The 22,835-nt window shown below is 55.9% G+C and overlaps 2 protein-coding genes across 3 annotated transcripts; both read left to right on the forward strand.

Annotated features, from left to right (window-relative positions):
- The first annotated feature begins 708 nt into the window (after positions 1-708).
- On the forward strand, positions 709-2,415 carry Ppm1n (protein phosphatase, Mg2+/Mn2+ dependent 1N (putative)). Its single transcript, XM_051207176.1, has 2 exons — positions 709-1,626; positions 2,279-2,415. The coding sequence occupies exons 1-2, from the start codon at positions 709-711 to the stop codon at positions 2,405-2,407; spliced, it is 1,047 nt and encodes a 348-aa protein (XP_051063133.1). The 3' UTR covers positions 2,408-2,415.
- A 5,629-nt stretch (positions 2,416-8,044) lies between these two features.
- Positions 8,045-22,580, forward strand: Vasp (vasodilator stimulated phosphoprotein). Of its 2 annotated transcripts, none has more exons than XM_051207155.1 (13): positions 8,045-8,314; positions 15,264-15,435; positions 15,526-15,691; positions 17,321-17,405; positions 18,472-18,509; positions 18,621-18,847; positions 18,978-19,078; positions 19,960-20,011; positions 20,160-20,196; positions 20,420-20,465; positions 20,584-20,674; positions 21,556-21,613; positions 21,728-22,580. In XM_051207155.1, the coding sequence occupies exons 1-13, from the start codon at positions 8,310-8,312 to the stop codon at positions 21,763-21,765; spliced, it is 1,116 nt and encodes a 371-aa protein (XP_051063112.1). In that variant the 5' UTR covers positions 8,045-8,309; the 3' UTR covers positions 21,766-22,580. The 2 variants fall into 2 exon arrangements, with proteins under 2 accessions (XP_051063112.1, XP_051063111.1); XM_051207154.1 differs by having other exon boundaries at positions 8,070-8,314; positions 20,163-20,196.
- The last annotated feature ends 255 nt before the right edge of the window (positions 22,581-22,835 follow it).

Below are 22,835 nucleotides of genomic sequence, written 5' to 3' on the forward strand. Positions count from 1 at the left end.
AGATACCCATTCCCATAAGATAAATGAATCTAGAAATAAATTACAAGACAAAAAGCCAGGTGTGGTGGGCAAGCCTTCTATCTCAGCATTCAGAAGGCGAAGGCAGGAAGACTTGGTTTGAGAGTCTGGTTTACAAAGTGATTTCCAAGCCAGTCTTGGCTACATAGTGAGACCCCCATGTCTGTCTCAAAACCCAATAATAATAACAATAATAATAAATAATTTGTCAAATAGAATAGTGTGTGCGTGTGGCTTGTGAGAGGGCTGAGGGGGTAAAGGCAATTGTTGCCAAGCCTGATGACCTGAGTTCTATTTCCAGGATCCACGAGGTGGAAGGAACCGGACTCTCACAATTGTCCTCTGACCTCCGCCCACATTAACTGAGTGTGATAGATTTTTAAATGGTGCGTTACACCTGGAAGCAGAATGCAAATAATTCGCTCATCCTCCTACTCCCACACACCCGCACCCAGCGCTTGACCCAGGCACTAAGTCTGTTTTCTTGAAAGTGCGGGAAAGAAACCCATGAATACACCTCTTATTGACCCAACTTCATTCAGGTCAGATGAAAGGATAGGAAAGAGATTTACTTGGTTTAAAGTCTCACGGAAGAGAGATTAGGGGAGGCGGGGTGGGGGTGGGGCGGCAGGGGAGGCACGGAAGGAAGGCGGTGAGGGGATGGAACCTTCCTGACCCCGCGGCAGGAGGATGGCTGTCTTTGCCCGCCTGCTGGAGCGTCTCAGGTGGTCCGGTAAAGCTCAAGAAGCTGCGGAGCAGGAGGCAGAGGTGGAGCGCAGGGTCCTCGGCGAGCCTGGGTGTCTCCTGGCTGCGCCCCGATGCTCGCAGAGGCTACACGGGGGTGCGGCGAGCGCACCCGGCCTGCGTTTCGGGTCGAGCGCGGTGCAGGGCTGGCGCGCGCGCATGGAGGACGCGCACTGCGCTCGGCTGGCTTTGCCCGGGCTGCCGTCGGGCTGGGCTTTTTTCGCAGTCCTGGATGGCCACGGCGGAGCGCGGGCCGCGCGCTTCGGAGCGCGCCACCTCCCAGATCACGTGCTGGGGGAGCTGGGTCCCGCGCCCCGGGAGCCCGAGGACGTGCGCCAGGCTCTGCGTAGCGCCTTCCTCCGCGCAGACGCGCATCTGCGCGCGCTCTGGCCCCGCAGCGACCCCGGTGGCTCGACGGCGGTGGCGCTGCTCGTGTCCCCGCGCTTTCTCTACCTGGCGCACTGCGGGGACTCGCGCGCGCTGCTGAGTCGCTCGGGCTCCATGGCCTTCTGCACCGAGGACCACCGTCCCCACCGGCCTCGGGAACGCGAGCGCATCCACGACGCTGGCGGCACGATCCGTCGCCGGCGCGTTGAGGGCTCCTTGGCCGTGTCCCGAGCCCTAGGCGACTTCGCCTACAAGCAGGCACCCGGGAGGCCTCCTGAACTGCAGCTCGTGTCCGCTGAGCCCGAGGTGGCTGCGCTGGCGCGCCAGGCCGAGGACGAGTTTGTGCTCCTGGCCTCCGATGGCGTGTGGGATGCTCTGTCTGGGGCGGACCTGGCGGGGCTGGTGGCGTCGCGCCTACGTCTGGGCTTGGCCCCGGAGCAGCTCTGCGCTCAGCTGTTGGATACGTGCCTGTACAAGGTCCTGGGGCCACTGTATGTGGGGCGGAGGGGCTTGTATGATAAGAGGTGGGACCGAGCTAGAGGATGTGAGTGGCTTAGAGTCCAGAGCAAGGATGCTTTGAGCATGATAGAGCATAGTAGTAGGGGCAGATATAGGTAAACGGGAGGGATTTAGGAGAAGGGGCGTGGCCTCTAGGAATGGTACCCAAGCTGGGATTTCAGGCCAGTCCTGAGATGTGTCCTAAACAGAAAGAGCCCCTTAAACAGGAAGAATTTAAAAGGCTTTGGGCTGCTTGTTATTTTATTTATTCAGTTGTATTACATTTTGATGTATTTTGTGTGCGTAGGTCAGAGAACATCTTACAGCAGTCTGTTCTTCTTCTACCATATATATGGGTCCCAGGGATCAAACCCAGGTTGTCAGGCTTGGTGGCAAGCATCTTTGCACACTGAGTCATCTTGCTGGCCAGTGGCTGTTTTCTCTGATAAAGCTTGGTGGCTAGGACCCGTAAAGGGCATGGTCCAAGAGATGGGCCCAAATGGGAGAGAGAAAGCTTGAATGAGATAGTCAGGTGGGTGGGGGGGGAGGGGAAGGTTGGGAAAACCATGCTCTCAAAGGCCTGGAACCTGGGAAGGGTTTGACTTTCCCAGCAGGCTCTTTTTCCTTCCAGGGAAGTCTGGATAACATGACTTGCATGGTGGTCTGCTTCCCAGGGGCCCCCGGGCCTTGTGAGGAGGCGATCAGGAGGGAGATGGCTTTGGATGCAGCCCTGAACCACAAAGTTGCTGGTGAGCGGTGATCAAATGGCCTGTGGAAGGGGCAGCTGGCAAGGGTGGGCTCTCCACTCACCTCCTTCTCAGAGCTGTATTTGTCTGCTCAGGAACCCCCTTGCCTAAACACGGTTTTCAGGACCCTAGAGTCAGAGGACATCCCAGGCTTGCCTCCCGGAGGAGGGCTGCATAGCAAGTGAGCAGGGGTGAGGCGGGATGGGCTGGGTCACAGGGCTAGGCCTTCTCTTAAGGGCTCCCTCCCTCTGCGCTTAGGGCCACTGTCATTGCTGAAGCCTACTCTAAACTCCGTCAGACCCCAGAGGAGTGTCAAGAGGTAAAGCACGCTCTCTTAGAGTCTATCCCGGACCTACCCGACACCCCTACCCGCCCTCCACACTCCTGCCGCTCTGGCAAGGACACCCCCACTGCGGTCAGGTCCCAGCCGCGGTCAGGTCCCAGCCGCGGCCCAGGCCTGTGTTGTTGTTGTTTTTAACTTTTATGTTTTACCCTTTTTATTTGTGTGTGTGTGTGTGTGTGTGTGTGTGTGTGTGTGTGTGTGCCATGTTGCTGTTAGGGGAGTCAAAGGACTACCCACCAGAGTCAGTTATCTCCTTCTACCATGTGGGTCCCAGGGATTTAACTTAGGTCATTAAGCTCGGAGGCAAGTGTAAACATACAAAGTGTATCATACAAACTATGATAGATAGTCTCACCACCCCTTCAAAGTGTGTGTGTGCGCGCGTGTGCGTGTGTGTGCGCGCGTGCGTGTGTGCTTATTTTTTAAATTTAAGACAGGCATGGTGCCAAATGCCTTTAATCCCAGCACTTACAAGGCAGAGGCAGGCGGATCTCTGAGAGTTCAAAGCAAACCTGGTCTATAAAGACAGTTCCAGGACAGTCATGGCTACACAGTGAGATCTTGTCTCAAAAAAAATAAAAAAATCCACAAATAAAATAAAGGTCCATAGATAGGATCAGTGGTAGAACACTCTCTAGTATGTGCAAGGCCCTGGTTCCCTTCAAAAACAGCAAGTAAGATGACTGGCTGGTTAGGAGCACTTAGTGCTGTCCCGGAGGAACCGTGGGTCACAGCTGCAACTCCAGCACTCTGGAGTGAGGGACTGAAGTCACCATGGATGGCATGTGACCCTGGTTTGAAAAAAAAGAAAAGAAAGAGGCTGGGTAGTGGTGGCACATTATTTAGTTCCAGCACTCGGGAGGCAGAGGCAGGCAGATCTCTGTGAATCTGAGACCAGCCTGGTCTGCAGAGTGAGTTCCCAGACAGCCAAGATGGTTACACATAGAAACCCTCCCTCAAAAAAAGAAAAACAAACAAACAAAAAAATAAAACGCCCATACACTTGCATTTTAATTTTTAAAAAGAAAAACAAAACGGGGGGGGGCTGCTTCTAGAAGACTGAGTGGGGTGCGGACGGGCGGCTTCACCATCTCCCACGGTTTGTTTTACAGAAGAGGTGAGATGGTGGAGAACCCACCAGCGCCCACTCAGCACTTGACAGGAACTCAGGCCTGACAGTGGCTGTCCCCTGGGGACCATCTGCGCAGCTCAGGGGAAATCTGTGCTTCCTTACCATGAGGGGCAGAGGAAGGAGGGCCAGCCACGGAGGAACCTAGAATCTTCATTTCCCCTTCTCCTACGAGGGGGCCACGCCACCATCACCCAACAGCACAAAGAACCAAAAAACAGCTGAGCGTGCTCCTTTTTCTCCTGCTTAGTATTTAAAGCCAAACAGATCTTAAGAAATCAGTGTGTAACAGCCTATTTTTTTTTTAACCTTCTCTACAAGGATGTGGTAAAAGATCTGAATATTAAATTAGAGTTAATAAAGCAATTTCAAGTGTATTCCTTTTCTTTGTTTCTTTTTTCATTATTACTATTTATTTTGTGTGTGTGTGCACGCGCACGCGCACGCGCGTACATGATGCAGCTTGCACGTGGGAGTTAGAGGACAACTTTGAGGAGTTGGTTCTGGGGGTTGAACTTGGGTCCTCAGGATTGGCAGCAAGCTCTATTACCTGCTGGGCCATCTCGCTGGGCCCCTTTCTTTGTTTATTTTTTTTTACCCCCCTGCATTTCCCTTTCGTGCGTTTATTTATTTATTTTTCTGGATATGAATGTTTTGCCTGCATTTATCGGCACGTATTGCATGCGTGCCTTGTGCCGCCGGCAGAGGCCAGAAGAGGGCATCAGATCCCCTCCGATTGGATTTACCCTGAGTATTGAATTGGTGGAAGGATGCTAGGAACCACACTAGTAGTAAGTCCTCCAGCACTGAGCCATCATCTCCAGCAGCCCTTTTAATTTCTGTTCTGACCATGCAGTCCAGGAGGGCCTCGAACCGGAAGCCTTCCTGCCTCGGCCTCTCAGGTGCCGAGCTCACAGGCAGGCGCCGCCTCTTCATCCAGCTCCATGTTTTCTAAAAAGTGGCTTGTTAGCTGGGCGTTGGTGGCCCACACGTTTAATCCCAGCACTCAGGAGGCAGAGGCAGGTGGATCTCTGTGAGTTCTAGGCCAGCCTGGTCTACAGAGCGAGTTCCAGGACAGGCTCCAAAGCAATACAGAGAAACAAAGAGTGTCAGATGTCCTGGAACTGGAGTCACAGACAGTGGTGAACTACCATGTGGGTGCTGGGAATTGAACCTGGGTCCTCTGGAAGGACAGTCGGTGGTGAATGCCCTTATAGCTTGAGCCAGCTCTCTGCCTTTATATTTTTAAAGGGTTCTAAGAAAAAGATGTGAGCTGGGATGTGGTAGCCCACCCCTTTAATCCCAGCTCTTGGGAGGCAGAGGCAGGTGGATCTCTGTGAGTTTGACACAGCCTGATCTACAGAGTGAGCTCCAGGACAGTCAGGGCGATTATACAGAAAATCCTCGTCTCAAAAAAACAAAGAAATGGCACTGGAGAGATGGTTCATCAGTTAAGAGCACTGGCTGTTCTCCCAGAGGATCGGGTTCACCCATGTGGCAGCTCAACACAGACATACATGCAGGCAAAATACCAATGCACATAAAATAAATAAATTACTAAAAGAAAGAAAAACATCAAAGCAAAAAAGATGCGAGGGGGCTGCACATGTACCTAAGTGGTAGAGTCTTATTTAGTTGTGAAAGGCTTGTGTTGTATCTCTCACAAGGGGCACACGCGCGCGTGCACGCAAACACACACGGACCATGACTGTGTACTATGCTTGAAGTATTTCCACTGGGACTTTTTTTGTGCACCTGCCCGTGTGGGTACAGGTGTTCATGTGCTCTCATGCATGTGATCAGAGGTCGACTTCAGGAACTTCTTCCTAGATTGTTCTTGACCATATTTCAGAGACAGCATCTCTCCAAACCTGGAGCTCGTTGATTCAGTTGGCCAGGGAAGCGTGGGTACCTTTCATGTCCTGATTCCCCAGGTCTGGGGGGGGGGTTTGAGTTCTACTTTTACACGGGTACAGGGACCCCAGCCCAGTCCTTGGGATGGCGGAACAGGCGCTTTGCATTGGACCCATCTCTCCAGCCCTGTTAATGAGACTTTTTATAGGAAATGTTTGCTAGCTCTTGCGACAGGGCAGGAGCTTTGCCCTTCCCATTTCACAGATGGGCAAAAGGGAACTCACAAGCAATGGGGTTGTTCTTCAGTTGTAACTGTTGCTCCAGTTTGGCCTCCTTGAGAACACCAAAGAGGGTAAATCTGTGTCTGTTCCAGTCTACTCAGAGACTGGGGGAGTCACAGATTTATAACGGAGATCAGTGGTTTCCAACCTGCAGGTCGCAACCCCTTTGGGGGTCGAAAGAAAATACAGATACTTACGTTATGATTCACAACAATAGCAAGATTACAGTAATGAAGTACCAATGAAAATAACTTTATGGGTTGGGGGGGTCACCATAGCATGAGGGACTGTATTAAAGGGTCAAAATATCAGGGAGGCTGAGAACCACTACTCTAGAAGGATGCCGGGGAGCATGGATTGCTCATGTTTTTGTTTTGCGATTATTGTCTTTCAGACAGGGTCCCACTGTGTAACCCTGGCTGACTGGGAAACTCACGATGTAGACCAAGCTGGCCTCCGATTCATGGAGATCTGCTTGCCTCTGCCTCCTGAGTGCTAGAGGTAAAGGTGTAAGCCTGGTCTATTTGTGCTTTCTTATCTTAAAAAATTTACTGTGTTATTGTGTGTGGTGTGTGCGCGCGTGCGCGTGTGACTGTATAGGGTATGCACCTACAATGCAGCTCCCTGGAAGGCCAGAGGCCTAGGATACCCTGGAACTGGAATTACAGGCAGCTGTGAGTCTTGTGAGTGCTGAGAATTGAACTTGTGTCCTCTGGAAGAGTAGCAAGTATTTTTAACTACGGAGGCATCCCCACACCCCTTAAATATGTAACCTCACTTCGAAGTCACTCTGTAACCCCAGCTGGCCTCAGACTCGCGATTGTCCTGCCTCAGCCTCCTGGTTTGTGGCATGGCGGCGAGCTTACTAGGTTTTTTCAGTGCAGAATTAGAAGAGTTGGGCGTGAAGGAAGAGGTTCTCGAAGGTGAAGGGCCCACAGGGAGCAAGCATCCAGGAAATGAACTGGCTAAAGGCCACGTGGCTTGATTCTCCCTGAGTCTTGGGGGACCCAACCAAGACGATCATAGGCTAAACCCATCCATCCCTACCTACATGCCTCAGTTTCCAGACTTGCAAAGCAGGAACCAGGAACTGGTGCTTTCCAGGGGAATAACGCCTTTCCCCCAGCCAGGTGGAGCTGCACGGGGGGGCGTGTCCACATGGTGATGATGTAACTCTGGGCGGGGTTACAAGGGACTCCGCGGAAGCCTCGCAGGGTGTCTGGGCTCCGCTCGACCCGGGCGTGTTGGGGGAGGGGTCCCCAAGGGGGGGGTTGTCTCTGGGCCTACGGGGTTGCTGGGACGGTCCTACTCTGCTCCGTGGGCGAAGCTAAGTGGTAGCTGGGCCCGAGTGGGGAGCAGATCAGGGGGTCCCAGCCCTGGTCCTGCGCTCCTGGCCGATCCCCACCTTCACCCCCGCCCCCGCCCCAGCCGCGACCCGGCGGCGGTGAGTCAGCGGCCCCGCCGCGCCCCCTCGCTCACTTCCTCCACACCTTCCCCGGGAGGGTGGGGGGCGGCGAGGGGTGGGGCCCGGCCTGAGCAGCGGCATCTGGGGAACACGGAACAAGCCAAAGTGTTACTTAAAGGTGGAAATTGATGCGATCCCTTGCTTAACCGGAGGGCCCGCCCACCCCACTCCACCCCCCCAAAAAAAAAACTGAGCAGAGAAGTCCACGGGGCGAGTAGGACGCGAGAGCCTGCACCCCCAGACCTCCACCTAAGAATTCAATAGCGGAGGCCCCTAGAGATCAAAGAAAGGCCCCTTCTCTTCCACCGCGCCTCCCCCTCCAACTCGGGACGAGGCGCAGGGCGCACCCCCACGCCGCGGGCTCGGGAAGGCGTGCAGTTGCGGAAGCCGAAGGTTCCGCGTCGCCTTTTAAGCGCTCTCCACCCCCCCCGCCTCCACCCCCACCCCCGCCTCCGCCTGGAGGTGTCCACGGCCCCTTTAAGGCGCGGGGCATTGTGGGTGCGGGGAGTGGAATTTTGGAACGAAATGTAGCAAAGAGAGTACAGTAGTAAGAGTAACCGCGTAGGTGCAGCCGGCCGAGGGGGTGCGCCGGCCGGAGAGGTCGGGACGCTGCACCCCGCTTCCCAGCACCGGCGATCGCGGCGCGCCAGGGCAGCAGAGGGAGGAGGCGCCCTTGGACCCGCCCCGGCCCGCTCCACGTTCTCCCCAGGAAGCTGGACTCTATGGGGCGGGACCCCGAGAGAGACTGAGCAGAGCCTGGAGCCAGCCCCGCACCCCTGCACTTCCAACCAGGGGCGCCCCGGGAGCACTCCCCGTGGGCGCGCCGCCCGCCCTCCGCGCAGCCATGAGGTGAGCTCCGAACCCCCCTCCCCTCCCCTCCCCACCCCACCCGCAGCCCGGTTCCAGCCGGGCGCCGGCTCCGCGCCCCGCCTTTGTCCCCCTCCCCCCGCCCGCTCGCTCAGCGCTGCATTTCGGGGGCGCCGGGCGCCCCGGGGCTGAGCCGACGCCTCCTGGGGCGATCTGGAAACGCCGACTCCCCGAAGGCTTGAGGCGGCGCCGGCTGGGGGTCTCCCGATGGCTTCCAGGGTGAGGGGCGCCCTCGGGACTCGGGATGTGAAGACTTTTCGGGGAGCACCTCCGAGTTGGCAGATAGGTGGAGCCGTCCGGCGTCAGCGGGGCGCGGAGTCACTGCCCCTGACTCCAGCCCTGGGTGGGTAGGCGGTGGGAGGCGGAGGCTGGAGAGCCCGAGCCCCGGAGCGCGGGGACTGGACCCCTGCGCCCTGCGCCCGGGGCGCACGACAGTGCCCCAGAGCGGCACGGGCCGCGGGTCCTAACTTCGGGGTTACTTCTTGATGCCTCTAAATGAGGGGACACGGAGGTCCCCTGCACAGGGGGCCCTGCCAGTCCGACCTCGGGGCCTGGAGGGTCTGCATGGGGCTCCTCTCCCCCTGGGTACCCAGGCCGGGAGCTCTTCAGGCCCAGGGCGGCTCGGGAGGGAGGGGGCCTTTGTCTTCCGGACTCACCTGTCCGGACAGCTGGTGTTGGGGGGCGGGCCCCGAGAGCGCTGCGGGCCAGCTGCTCTCCCCACTGCGCGGCCCCTCCCCCGGGGCTCGCAGCGTCGCCCGGGGTCACCCCCTGCCCCAGCCGTGGGACTGGAGGAGGGGGCGCTGGGAGGCGTCAAGGTCACAGCCTTCTCCCTCGGGGACCTGGGCTCACCAGCTTCTTCCAGCTCTTCTCGGAAATCTAACCCAGGGGGTGAGGGGAACCTAGGAATGTCTCTTTTCTCTTTTTTAATGTCTTCCCCGGACGTGCCCTGGACTCCGGGGCTCACCTGAGGGCGGGGCCTGCGCTGGCAGAGGCCTCCCCTCCGCCCCCCAGAACCTCTCCCTCGGGGCCACATCTTGACAATACTATCTCCCTTCCTCCACTTTGGCCGGGACTTCCTGCCCCCAAGCCCCTGGCTGGGGGAGGAGTCTTCTGGGGACTTCAGCCCCGAGTGCACCTCCTCCTCCCCTGCCCTCTGACAGCGGGGTGACCGTCCGCCCCGGGACCTGAGCGAGGACCCGTCCCCCCCACGCCTGTGCCTTGGCATGTGGGAGTGTTGGGCTCTGGGGCTGGAAGGGGACGTCGAGACACCCTGCAGACTTCCTGCCTGACCTTCCCTCCCCCATGGGAGTGCTGTCCCCCGAACGGGGGTCAGTTCCTCCACGGGGCCCTCCCCCACCCCCTCTCCTGCTGCCCCCGGCCCTGCCCCTCCCCCACCCGTTTCCGGTCCCAGGCCCGGTGGAAGGCGGATGGCGGATGTCCGAGTTAGTGCCGCCTCGCTCGCTGAGACCGTAAAAGGGCAGGAGCAACGTCTAGGCCGGCCCCCTAAACCCCCACCCCCAGCCGCGGTCCTCCCGCAGCCTCCTCCCTCTGACTGTGACCCGGGACAATCCTCCCTCCCCTGAGGGTGGGCAGGAGTGGGCGGGTCCCCCACCCTCTTGAGTGAGGGTCTCCCTGCCCTTTCCCGCCCTCGGCCACTTGGTGGGCTGTGCACTTTAGTCTCGGGACAGCCCGGATTAAAAGAGAGACGAGAGAGAGACCCACCCCCTACTCCCAGCTGGGTGACCTCAGGAGCCTGGGTCCAGGGCCCTCCGAGATCTTGTGCTGCCTTGGGGAAGGGGGCAGACTGGTTCGCTGGGGATAGCCCTGGGGGCAGTGGGAAGGGAGGTAGCTGAGATGGAAAATTACAAGATACGGTTCTTTCTCTCCCACTCTGACAAATATTTGTGGAGTGCCTGCTGCATCCGGGAGCTGGGAAGGCAGGGAAGGGGTCAGAGGTCTGAAGGCTCTTGGGCAGACCGAGTTCTGAAAGACAGCACTTGGGTTCATTCCTTTCCTCTTACAGTAATAACAGAAGCGGCGGCTGTTATTTTATTTTGAAGCCATGAAGAGGGTTCAGTCACACATCTTCATGCCAGGAGCTAGGAGGAGCAGTTAACGTGGTCTGATCCACCTCCACCACAGTTACCTGTGATGCTAGCACAAGTTTGTGTCCCCATTTTATAGGTAGTAAAACAGAGGCTCAGAGACATCAAGGGAATAGCCTATTAAAGTATAACCGTTTGGGAGCACCGTGTTGTGACTCATGTTTGTAACGGTAGCACTTGGAGCTACCTCTTGGAGGCCAACATGGGCTATTGAGTCCCTGTCTCAACAATAAATATATAAAGTCAGTTTCTAGGTGGTAACATTTTAACTTGGACCCAGGACTGTCTAAGTCTCCTGGTATTATAGAAAAAGGAAAGTAACGTCATCTGTGGGCTTTTTCCTTTGTTTTTGTACAAATAACACGCTTTTACCATTAAAAAATATTCCCCCCCCCTCAAGTCATCCTCTGCTCCATAGTGAGCTGGAGGCCAGCCTGGGCTACAGAGTAAGTTCTAGGTCAGCCTGGACTACACTGAGCCTGTTTCCATAAAGCAACCACCTAGGCAAGCAAGTACCTTTTCACTTAGGGGAAACTGAGGCCCACTGGATGAAGGGAGTAAAGTGAACTCCCCAAACCCTGTAGACGAACTTGACCTGTTAAGATGGTGTGCGTGTGTGTGTGTGTGTGTGTGTGCGCGCGCTCACGTGCGTGCATGCGTGTGTCTGTGTAAGTTTTAAAGTTTCATGGCGCAAGAAGCCTGTGATGTGAGGGTGTGGGCTGTGAGCATCGGAGGGGAGGACCGAGTTCCAATGAGGAAGGTTCTTGCACTTGGTCACCCCATCCCCGCCCGCCCTCTTAGGACGTCCCACTGCCAAGGTGGGGTGTCAGCTGCAAGCGTGTTACCCTTATAACAGACTCCGTCAGTTGGGAATTCTGAGGCTGGAAATTGCGGCACCACAAGTAAGGTACAGGGAGAGAGGGTGGGTTTGGAACTAACCCCAAAAGAAACCAGATCACTCACCTTGCCATCCTCCACCCCTGCTGTGGAAAAAATTGTTTGTTTTTACATTTATTTATTTTGGTGAAGGTGTGTGTGTGTGTGAAGGATGTGGAATTCAGGCCTGACAACTGTGGGAGTCGGGCTTCTTGTTCAATCCATTGTGTGGGTTCTAGGGATCGAACTCAGGTCGTCAGGTTTGGCAGCAGTCACCTTTACCACTGAGCCCTCTTGCCAGCCCTCCCTACTCCCAAGAGCAGGGGTCACAGGTGTGCCCCTCCTGTGGGGATTTTCCATTTCAGCTCTGCGTTGGGCCAGTTGACACAGGGCCTGGCTCAACACACGGTCCAGGCGTGTGTTCTCTTTTATTTCCTCTGCCAAAACCTCGGGTCCCCGAGGATGTGTTCGGCTTCCACTGCATCCCAGGGACCTAGAATGATACTCTGCGCTTAGATACCGGACAGTTGTAGAGAGCAGACTCAACAGTAGCTGCTGACATCTGAAGGTCAGCGACGATGCTGGTCCAAGCAACGATACTGGTCCAAGCTTCAGCCTCCAGTTTCTACCCGAAGCACTCAGCAAACTGATGAGCTGGACTGCGGCCTAGCCCTCGATGATGAAACTCAGGCACAGAGAGGTGAAGACGCTTGGCAAAGGTCACACAGTGGGCGAGAGAGCATGCGAGCGGGCTCCTATTTGAACCGTGTGCTCCCCAACTTCTAGCCCCGTTGGAAGATGAGGAAAAAGGGCAAAGCTTGGAGGAGTGTGGCTCAAAGGGGTGCTGCTTAAAGAAAAAGGTGGCTGCTGACAGACATGGGTGTGAAGGGAAAAAACACTTCCAAGTTTTCATGCTTTCGACCCAGGTCACTATTTCTGAACCTTTTCTGTCGTAATGACTTTTTTTTTTTAATCTTATTTTTATTTCGGGTGTGTGATGGTCAGAAGACAACTTGTGGGAGTCCATTGCACCAGTGTACAATTCTGGGACTGAACTCGAGTCCTGAGGCTTGGAGGCCAGCCCCTTCGCCGGCTGAGTCATCCTCGCACGGCCAGCCCGAGTTTGGTGTTCATTTGAGGCAGGCTCACACTGTAGCACAGGCTGGCCTAACTTGAGGTTCCTCCTGGCCTCTGTCTCCTGAGTGCTGGGATGACCGTGGGCTCGAGCCCCGTCCAGCTGAGGCTGGTTCTGGTGTGTGTTTTTATCAAAGGCTTGAGTTACAAGGGTGTCTCAAAAAACTGCCAAGCAGGCAGAGCGGCTGAGGTGAGGGCTTCTGGGAAGCGGGATGTGCGGGAGATGCGGAGTAAAATGGAGGGTTTCAGCAGTGAACACAGGCGACCTCACAAGCCTCCGAGCCACAGCGGACGGCTTTGGAGGACCGGCTCACTCTGAGATTGGGTCTTACCCTGGTCCTTCCATAAGGTCATCCTTAAGGCCTAGTTGAGGGTGGGACCCAGCCCGGCGTCACCCAGCCAGCAGTGTTCTTTCTGGACCAGAGGACCAAAGCCGTGGCAGGCAGGGCTGGACCCCCTGGGAGGCCAAAGTTCCCCTGGGTGGGGCCGTGACACGCTGGGCATGTGGCCAGTCTGCCCTGGGTGTGGATGGCAGGTGTGGGTGAGGCTTTAACTCTGCCCTTCCAAGGGTTCCTGAGCCAGAAACAGTCCCTGAAGCTAAGCTTGTTTCAAATGACGCTGGAGGTGTGGGTAGGACCGGGTTTAGACCCGGAAGCCATGAGCCATGTGGCTTCAGAGCCGCCCTCTGCCACTTAGAAGCTGTGTGACAGAGGGTGGGATGCTCAGCCTCTCTGGGCCCTGGCATGCACCCTGGAGGACCAGTGTCCATCCTGAAGGGTTGCGGGGCCGGGGGAGGGGGGGCTGCATGGTGTCACACCCCAGCCCTGCCGGCATGGGGCACAGTTTCTCTCCCCTGGAAGCCACAAACTTCTTCTTTTTAGGAAAGAGCCTGGTGGGGGTGGCGTGGGCTCCCCCCACTTCCCCTGTGTGGTGGGGGGGTGGGGCCTAAGCTACCCCCACTTCCCCTGTCTGTGTGTGACCTTGGCCAAGTTACTTCCTGTCTGTAGCCTTGCTTAGTGCCTGTCCTGGAGGAGAACTGAACCTTCCAGGACAGGGTGTGTGTGTGTGTGTGTGTGTGTGTGTGTGTGAGAATGGGTGTGTGAGTGTGTGTGAATGGGTGGGGTGAGGACAGGTTTTGTGTGTGTGTGTGTGAATGGGTGTGTGTGAGTGTGTGTGTGTGAATGGGTGTGTGAGTGTGTGTGAATGGGTGTGTGAGTGTGTGAATGGGTGGGATGAGGACAGGTTTTATGTGTGTGTGTGTGAATGGGTGTGAGTGTGTGTGTGAATGGGTGTGTGAGTGTGAGTGTGTGAATGGGTGTGTGAGTGTGTGAATGGGTGTGAGTGTGAGTGTGTGAATGGGTGTGGAGGGGAGTGTGTGAATGGGTGGGGTGAGGACAGGTTTTGTGTGTGTGTGTGCATGGGTGTGGGGGGTGAGGACAGGTTGTGTGGGGGTGGGTTGTCTTGTGTGATGGAGATGTACTAAGCACTCGGTACTGACTGGTAGAGGGCACAGTGCCTCAGTTTCCAGTGACAGAGTACCCCGTGTATATTAGGTACTGTGCCCAGGACTTAGTAACCACTCATTTCTGCTCCTCGCGCCCTTCAGGAGGTAGGGCCCATCATGTCTTCCCTAAGTGACAGGTGAGGTGGTGAGCTCTCCAGGTCATGTGGGTGAAGGGGTTCTGCGGGGGTTTGAACCGAGGTCCGTGGTGTCAGACTTTTCACCCTCTCAGCCCCTGGTCCTCCCCAGTGCAGCCTGGCTCCCGGGCCGGGCCAGCTGCCCCATGGGGTGTTCCGCAGAGAGTTCCTTAACTCTGAGGCAGCTCCGCTGTACAGCACAGGTCTGTCCCCAACACTGGGACACACTGGTGGCAGGGCCAACGCTGTGTCTCCATCCCAGCCATGGGGTGGGACAGTGCAGCCGGATGCAAGCCAAATGGCTTTTTGTGCCCTGGGGAACCGGACGGACCAGGTGGCTGCGAAAGCGGCCTCCAGGGAAGCGAACCAGGGTCCTGGGATCTTTCCTCACACTTCCTGCGCTTCAGCCACAACTTCCTCATCCGACCTGAGAGCAGAGGTGGGGGTGGAGGGGTGGTAGAGATGGGGAAACTGAGGCCAGGCTGGGGCTGGTCCCGCCCACGTCTTGTCCGTCTGCTATTCTTGGCATCTCTGCCGCTTCTGGTCATCCTGTATTCACCTTTGAGTAAGACTTGAGGCTGAGCCTAGGACCCTGAGCAAGCTGCCTGGTCCCCAGCTCAAGCCTTCCTGTCTACTTTATCTCCTTTTCTGCCTCTTCCTGTGTCCATCAATTCCTCACAGTGTGCTCATCTGTTAACCTGTATCTCTCTTTTTTTTTAGTAGTAGTGTACATTCAGTGAAGGACCTTGAGCAAGCACTCTACCACTGAGCCACGCCCCCAGCCCCTCACTGGGGGATTCTAGGCAGGGGCTCTACCCCTGAGCCACGGCCCCAGCCCCTCACTGGGGGATTCTAGGCAGGGGCTCTACCACTGAGCCACGCCCCCAGCCCCTCACTGGGGGATTATATGGGCAATCAATTTTCTGCTTCTACTCTATGGGTCTAGGAGATTGGCCTTGGGTCATCAGTTTGATGTAAGGCACCACTTTTTTATCTGCTGAGCCATGTCTCTGGGCCATGCTTTGTTCTTCTGAATTCTCTCACTGTCTGGGTCTCCGGGAGCACATCTGGGTCCGCTGTGCCGTCTCTCCGTCTCTGTGTGCGCTCTTCTCCCATGCTCCCTGTTGCAGGGAGACCCAGGTGGAGAATGACGGCCCCTCTGCTTTCTTTCCTGGCAGCGAGACGGTTGTCTGTTCCAGCCGGGCCACTGTGATGCTTTACGATGACAGCAATAAGCGATGGCTACCTGCTGGCACCGGTCCTCAGGCCTTCAGCCGCGTCCAGATCTACCACAACCCCACGGCCAACTCCTTCCGAGTTGTTGGCCGCAAGATGCTGCCGGACCAGCAGGTGCAGGCTCCCTGTCCCCGTCTCCCTGTCCCCCTGTCCCCCTGCCCCCAAACGCTCACCACCCCCCACCCACCTGTGTCCCTCTTGTAGGTGGTTATCAACTGCGCCATCATCCGAGGTGTCAAGTACAATCAGGCCACTCCCATCTTCCATCAGTGGCGAGATGCCCGCCAGGTGTGGGGCCTCAACTTCGGCAGCAAGGAGGAAGCATCCCAGTTTGCGGCCGGCATGGCCAGTGCCCTGGAGGCCTTGGAAGGTTAGGAGGGCACGTGGGACAACGTTGGGGCTTGGGAAGCTGGGCAAGGGGGACTGTAAGAAGCCCCAGGCCAGCCTGGATGACATAGCAATCGAAGATAAATAAGTAAATAGAATCAATCTGGAAATGTCCGTCTGTAGGCAGAGAACTCATCTAGCGTGCGTGAAGCTCCATGTTCAGTCCCCGGCAACATGTGAACTAGGCCTGGTGGCATATGCCTGTCACTCAGCCCTCAGCAGGTGACAGGGGCTGGGGACAGGAGGATAAGGCCATCCTTGGCTACACAGCAGTGTGAGACTAGCCTGAGCTACATAAGACTCTATCTTTAAAAAACGTGTGTGTGTGTGTGTGTGTGTGTGTGTGTGTGTGTGTGTGTGTGTGGGCAAATCACCATACATGTAATTGTTTCTAAGTGGCGGTTAGGGTGAGCAGAGGGGACCCCCTCAACAGTGCGCTTTTGCCAGAAGCTGCTATTGTACTCTTCGGGACCTGGGTCTACCTATCTGTAAGACAGTTAACCCATGGACCGTACAGAAAACCCCTGTGAGCATTGTTCATGCCCGGCGTATGCCGAGGTGTGGTAGCACGTTCCCTGAGACCACGTGCTGGACGGACATGCATTTATCCAGCATGTGCAGGCTGGGTGCTGTGTTCATGTGGAGTGACTGGACAGCTGTTCTGGTCCGCTCTCTTCTCCTACCTTGTGGACCCAGGCACTAAACTTGTGTCTGCAGGCTCAGCAGCAGCTGCCTTACCCCATGCAAATCTTCTTTCCCATTTCCTTTATCTTTTCCTTTCTTGAGATCAGGCTTCCCTATATATCCCTAGCTGGCTTGGAACTCACAGAGATCCACCTGCCTCTGCCTCCTGAGTGCTGGGATTAAAGGTGTGTGCCACTATGCCGGGCTACATAGTATCTCTTACCTTTTCAAAATCATTCAACTCAGTGGGGTAAGGGTGGGGTGGGTGATGGATGTGTCTGGGTCTAGTGCAGGGAATAGAACGCTTTTTTTTTTTTTAAGCTCTCTAATTGATGCTAAGATTTTTTTTTTTTTTTTTTTTTTGGAGGTACTGGTGAATGAACAGGGCCTTAGACATGCTAAGCAGGAGGCTCTACCACTGAGCCACACCCCCAGCCCCTCACTGGGGGATTCTAGGCAGGGGCTCTGCCACTGAGCCACGCCCCCAGCCCCTCACTGGGGGATTCTAGGCAGGGGCTCTACCACTGAGCCACGCCCCCCGGCATCCCCACCCTCAGACAGGTAGCCGCTCTGTTTTCTATAGAGTGAAATCTGCCCAGTGGCTGAGGCGGTGGCATCCCAGGGCCTTGCCGGTACTAACGGAAGAGCTTGCCTGTTGTGTGTGGAGAAATGCCATCCGCAGTGCAGACCTGTTTTCTGTCCCTCAGGGCTGGAAAAGTTATTGTCCCTGCAGATTTCCAACCGGAGTGGCTTAGTGACTTGTGGCACCTCTGTGTCCTTTGGGCGTCCCAACAGCACCCGCCCCACAGCAGCTCGGGCCCAGGGAGGATGTGAGGGTTCTGGTTCAGTGGGATGGCACCCTCAGGAGAGGGGAGGCTGAGGGGGTCAGACTCCTGCGTGCTCACTGGTTTCCCCCTTCGCCTTCCAGGAGGTGGGCCTCCCCTGGCTGCGGCGACACCCTCTACCTGGTCTGCACAGAACGGCCCCTCCCCAGACGAGCAGGAACAGAAGAGGTGGGGACCCTGGCTCCCCTTGGGGTGGCCCCCCCCCCGGGTTTATACCCTGCCAAGAGTCTAGAAGCGAACAACAGTCACACACCACTCCCTTAGCTCCTGGAGTTCAAGAAACTGTCCTGCAAAGCTGCGCCTGGTGGCACACACCTGTCATCTCAGTACACAGGATGCTGAGGCAGGGGGATGGCCGAGAGTTTGAGGCTAGCCTGGGCTATATCGTGAATTCCAGGCTAGCCTTGGAAATCAGTATGAGACCCTGTTATGATAAAGCAACCCCTTGCTGGATGTGTTGGAGCATATCTTCAATACCAAGCATTTGAAACGTAGAGGCAGGCAGATTGGCAAGGTAAAATCCGTTCTGGCTGGGCGGTGGTGGTTTAATCCCAGCGCTCAGGGTTTTTGTGAGTTCGAGGCCAGCCTGGTCTACAGACGAGTTCCAGGATAGGCTCCAAAGCTATAGAGAAACCGTCTCGAAAAACATAAGAATCGCTCTGAGTCTGGCCGGTGGTGGTGCACGCCTTTAATCCAGCACTCAGGAGGCAGAGGCAGGCAGATCTCTGTGAGTTCGAGACCAGCCTGGTCTACAAGAGCAAGTTCCAGGACAGCCTTCAAAACCACAGAGAAACCTTTTCTCAAAAAAAAAACAAAACAAAACAACAACAACAAAAGAATCCACTCTGATCTACATAGTATATTCCAGGCTACATAGTGCGAACCTGTCTCAATAGAGGAAAAAAAAAGAAAAACCGTTCCCCCACCCCCAAGAATCTGATAAACGAATATACCGTTTGGGTGCCCCTGCCTCCACACCTGGGTTCCACTGCTGAGAGACCCTTGGCCACTTTGTAGTCAGCTATTTGTGACAGCTGGGAAAATGCTTACACCCAGGCCTCATGGGGGCTGCCTGCTTCTCCTCCTCATCCCCTCTTCCCTGGGCCCTCAGTGGGCAGATGCTTCGGGGCAGGTGCTGGCCTTGCTGGTGACCTCTGAGAGAGGAACCAGGTGCTGCCGGCCCTGTGGCTAGCTTGGTCTGAGTGCTCAGGGCCTCTTCCTTTCCCCTGCACAGGCCGCCTGAGCACATGGAGCGCCGCGTCTCCAACGCAGGTAGAGGCAACCGCTGGGTCGCAGGGACCTCCCTGGAGGGGCGGGTTGGATGGCGGCGGGACAAAGGCTAAGGTTTCTCTGCAATGCTGCTGTTCCCTCTCTTTATTGCAGGCCCGCCCGCTCCCCTAGCTGGGGGTCCGCCTCCACCTCCAGGACCTCCCCCTCCTCCGGGCCCCCCTCCGCCCCCTTCAGGGGTATCTGCTGCAGGTCATGGAGCAGGGGGAGCCCCACCCCCTGCACCCCCACTGCCCACAGCTCAGGGTCCCAGTGGTGGGGGTCCCGGGGCCCCAGGCCTGGCTGCTGCCATTGCTGGAGCCAAACTCAGGAAAGTGAGCAAGGTGATTGTCTGGGAGAGGAAGCCCTGAGGGGACAATGGGAGGCGGTCAGAGTGCCCCCAAGGTGTCACAAGAGGCCTGGGAGATGACCTGGCTTACCTTTGAAGCCCTCTCCCCCATTTCATCCCTTCAGCAGGAGGAGGCCTCTGGGGGGCCCTTGGCCCCCAAAGCTGAGGTTGGTCGAAGTACCGGAGGGGGGCTTATGGAAGAGATGAACGCCATGCTGGCCCGGAGGTGAGCCCGGCGAGTCAGCCAGCCAGCACACGGGGTTAGGCTTTTGGGGTGCGTCCCCCCCTCTGTCCCGGGCGGAACTCCCATCCTCCCAGCTCTCAGCCTCCTGAGTGCTGCTGGGACGACACACACACACTTGCACACTTGTTTGTTTCTTTGGGTGGGCAGTCCTGCCTGATGATGACAGCCATGTCTGGGACACAGTGCTGGAGACTGCCATCCTCTGAGGTGGCTCACACCCTGTCAGACGTCCCTGGCGCTTTGACTCTTAATCTCAGCCAGCTGATGGAGAAAACTTCTCACCCTCACGGCTCTCACGGTTTCCCGAGGTGTGGGAATCATTGCTCCCCCCCCCCCGCGCGCGCGCGCCCCCCGGTTCTACGGGTGCAGTCTCCAAGCTGGATGTTGGTGTAGGAAATTTAAGTGGCTTACTCTTACTTGTCCTGTGTGCGAGCGTGCATTTGGCACCTGGGAGGAATCTTTTTCTCTCCTTTCGCCCGGTGGGCTCTGGGAATCGAACTCACTGAAGGTTCTCAACTGGCTGGAAACTGGCTTATTGTTGTTGTTGTTCTTAGCCCTGGCTGGGCTGGAAGTTAAACCTGTCTCTGCCTCTCAGTGTTCAGTGTGAGTGTGGTTTGTATGTGTGGGCACACGTTGTTTGGAGGTTGGAGGAGAATCTGCAGGATTTAGTTCTCTACTTTCAACCCGACTGACATGGGCCCCTGGGATTAAGTCAGGTGATCTGGCCTGGCGTCGAGCACCTCTACCTGCTGAGCCCTCTTGCAGGCCTTCACTCCAGGTCACCCTGGGGTCTAGCAGTGGGAAGGGACGCTCTTGAGTGGCAGAGGGTGAACTGTAGCTTGTTCTTGCTTGCCCCTCTGCAGAAGGAAAGCCACACTGGTTGGGGAGAAGCCCCCCAAAGACGAGTCGGCCAGTGTAAGTCGGGGGCTCTTCCTGCTCTGCATTCCTTTAAGGTGCACCCTAGGGCAGGGAGGAGGTGTTCCATGGTTCATCTGGTTTTGGACCTGGAAGATGAACGTTGGGCATGGAAAGGGTGGTTTAGGACACTTTTATTTACTGCCAGCAGGAGGAGCCAGAGGCCCGGGTCCCCGCCCAGAGTGGTGAGTGACAGCCCTGTCAAGCCGTAGAAACTTCAAATCCCAGGATGCATTGTTCTTGCCTTGAAAGCACTTGCATGGGAAACCTGTGAAAATAATACTGGGGACTGTAATTTTCTGAAATAGTTATTCCACCTGGTGGGTTGGGTGGTGGTATATTTTGTGGGGGCCAATGCTTGTTTCTCATCTTTCTGATTTGTTGCTCCCCCCCCCCCAATCCACCCAGAACCTGTACGGAGACCGTGGGAAAAGAACAGCACAACCTTGCCAAGGTAGGCCATCGAAAGAGCCGAACTTTTGTCTTGCACAGGTCGGAACGTAATATAAGCCCTGGGCTAGGGAGCCGGGGAGGCAGTACCCCTCCCTAACCTCATTCCTGTCCCACACCAGGATGAAGTCCTCCACTTCTGTGACAACCTCCGAGGCCCACCCCTCTCCCCACAGCTCCAGTGATGACTCCGACTGGGAGAGGGTGAAGCAGGTAGCTTGAGTTATCAGCGCCCATGATGCCCAGAGAGACAGACCTCTAGGGAAAGCTTAAAACTTCCCTGTCTCCTAGTCTGAGAAAGGGAGATGGTGGGCGGGGTGCACGGGGACCGGCACCCCTACTACTTTCCAGTGCCTGTAACAGACCTTACCTGCCTTTATCTCTTGTTCCTGCTGAGTACCCAGATTCCTCAGCTCAGTGGCTCCAGCTATCCATCTCCGGTCAGAGTTGGCAGGAGATGATGTACATTTGGCAAGCTTCTTACTGGATATTCTCCAGAACTGTTCTGCTGGAACCAAAGATCTAGAATTCTCCTATAGAACAGACCCATCATTTTGTGACCTTGGCAATTGTGTCAAAGGATGAGGGTGGGAAGGGTTGTTGAACCAGCTTCTTCTGTCTTTTTCAGACAAGAAGGGAAACCATGCTCAGCAGAAGCATGCCTACAACCCCCCCCCGACCCCCCAGTGAGAGGGACTGGGGTGTGGCTGAGTGGTAGAGCCCCTGCCTAGAATCCCCCAGTGAGGGGCTGGGGTGTGAGCCCCTGCCTAGAATCAGCAGTAAAGTGCTTAGGTATCATTCAAGATGCCCTAGGTTCCATCCCTGTCCCTGCAATAAAATGGACTGTTGAGATGGCTCAGCAGATGAAGGTCCTTGTGCCAGTCTTGACAACCTAAGTTACATTTGCAGAGCTCATGGGTAGGAGTGAACTAACTCAAGCCGTTCTCTGACCCAGACAAGTGCTGTGTGGCATGTGCGCATGCCCATGCGTGCACAAGCGCACCAGTAATTGTTCCAGAACTTTAGGAAAGTTGAAGTAAGAGAGGGGTCGCTGTTTCCGCGAGTCCAGGTCTCCTCTTGTTTGTTTCTTTCAGGAGCTTCTGGAAGAGGTGCGGAAGGAGCTGCAGAAAATGAAAGACGAAATAATTGAAGGTGAGGTGCTCCTGCTCTAACCTAACTTAGCGCATGCCAGGGCTTGCCTGTGGAAAGAGCCTGCCTCGGCAGGAGGGGACAGACGCCTGAATTCTTCCTCTTCCTTCCTTCCAGCCTTTGTTCAGGAGCTGAGGAAGAGGGGCTCTCCTTGACCACAGAGACCCACAAGACCCCTTCCTCCTCTACTTCCCGCCTGGCGCCTGCTTTCCCTGACTCAACTTGACCAAGCATACGCCAGAAGGCATACTCCCCACTGTCTCCCACCTGGAAGGTTCCAGAGGGTGTGGCTTCCTGGTGCCATGACCACACTCCACTGGCCGCTGATTGGCTGATTGGCTGAGGTCCCACCCCTTTGCTCCCTTTGACCCTTCCCCTCTGCCTCCCCTTGGGGCTGGTTCCTCTGCTGGGGATGTACCCAGTAACCCAGAGTTAGGGAAGGAAGGAGGGAAGCGCACCTTCCCTTGTTCTGGATTCACTTTAACGCTTTAATGCCTTGGATTTTTTTTTTTTTAAGAAAAAGTATATATATATATATATATATATATTTGGGTTGTGGGGGGAAGGGAATTTTGTTTTCTCTTTGGTTTTGATAAAATGGGGTGTGGGAGTTTTTAAATGCTATAACCCAGGCTTGTCCCATTGGAGGCAGCGATATGATATAAGCAGGAGATGTCCCAGCAGGCGGGAGGGTTTCCACCACTCCAGGGGCTCCTCCCCCTTTTCCTTGGCTCCCCCCTCTTTTCTATGAGGAATTAAGATTCTCTAACTTTTTTGGAACCTCAGTTTTGTGGTTTTGTTTTTTGTTTTGTTTTTAATTTGGGTTAGGATTTCAGGGTCCAGACCATTTTTGCCCTCTGGGAAGATGAAGTGAGGGGAAGAAGAGGAAACATAGGTCCTCCGACTTCCACACCTTAGCTTCTTGGACACGGGCCTTCGCTGAATAAAATCTGCGGTTTTTATAAATGAAGGTCTCTGGAGTGACTTGGGAGAGGGGGTTGCTGCCAGCTGTGGGGACCCGTGCAAGGGTGCCACTGTTCCTGCTCCCGGGAGCCTGCGTACAGACTCCTTCCTGGTTCTGGCCAGTACTCCGCTGCAGCCCTCCGCTCCCCTCCGCGGGGCCCTCCGCTCCCCTCCACGGGGCCCTCCCCTCTTCGGGCCTCCATCCTACGGTGCTGGGGCTGTGTGTCCCTCAGCTTAACTCTGAGATGCTCAATTTACCTGG

This window comes from Phodopus roborovskii, unplaced genomic scaffold (genome assembly GCF_943737965.1).
Source record: "Phodopus roborovskii unplaced genomic scaffold, PHOROB, whole genome shotgun sequence".
Classification (NCBI taxonomy): domain Eukaryota; kingdom Metazoa; phylum Chordata; class Mammalia; order Rodentia; family Cricetidae; genus Phodopus; species Phodopus roborovskii.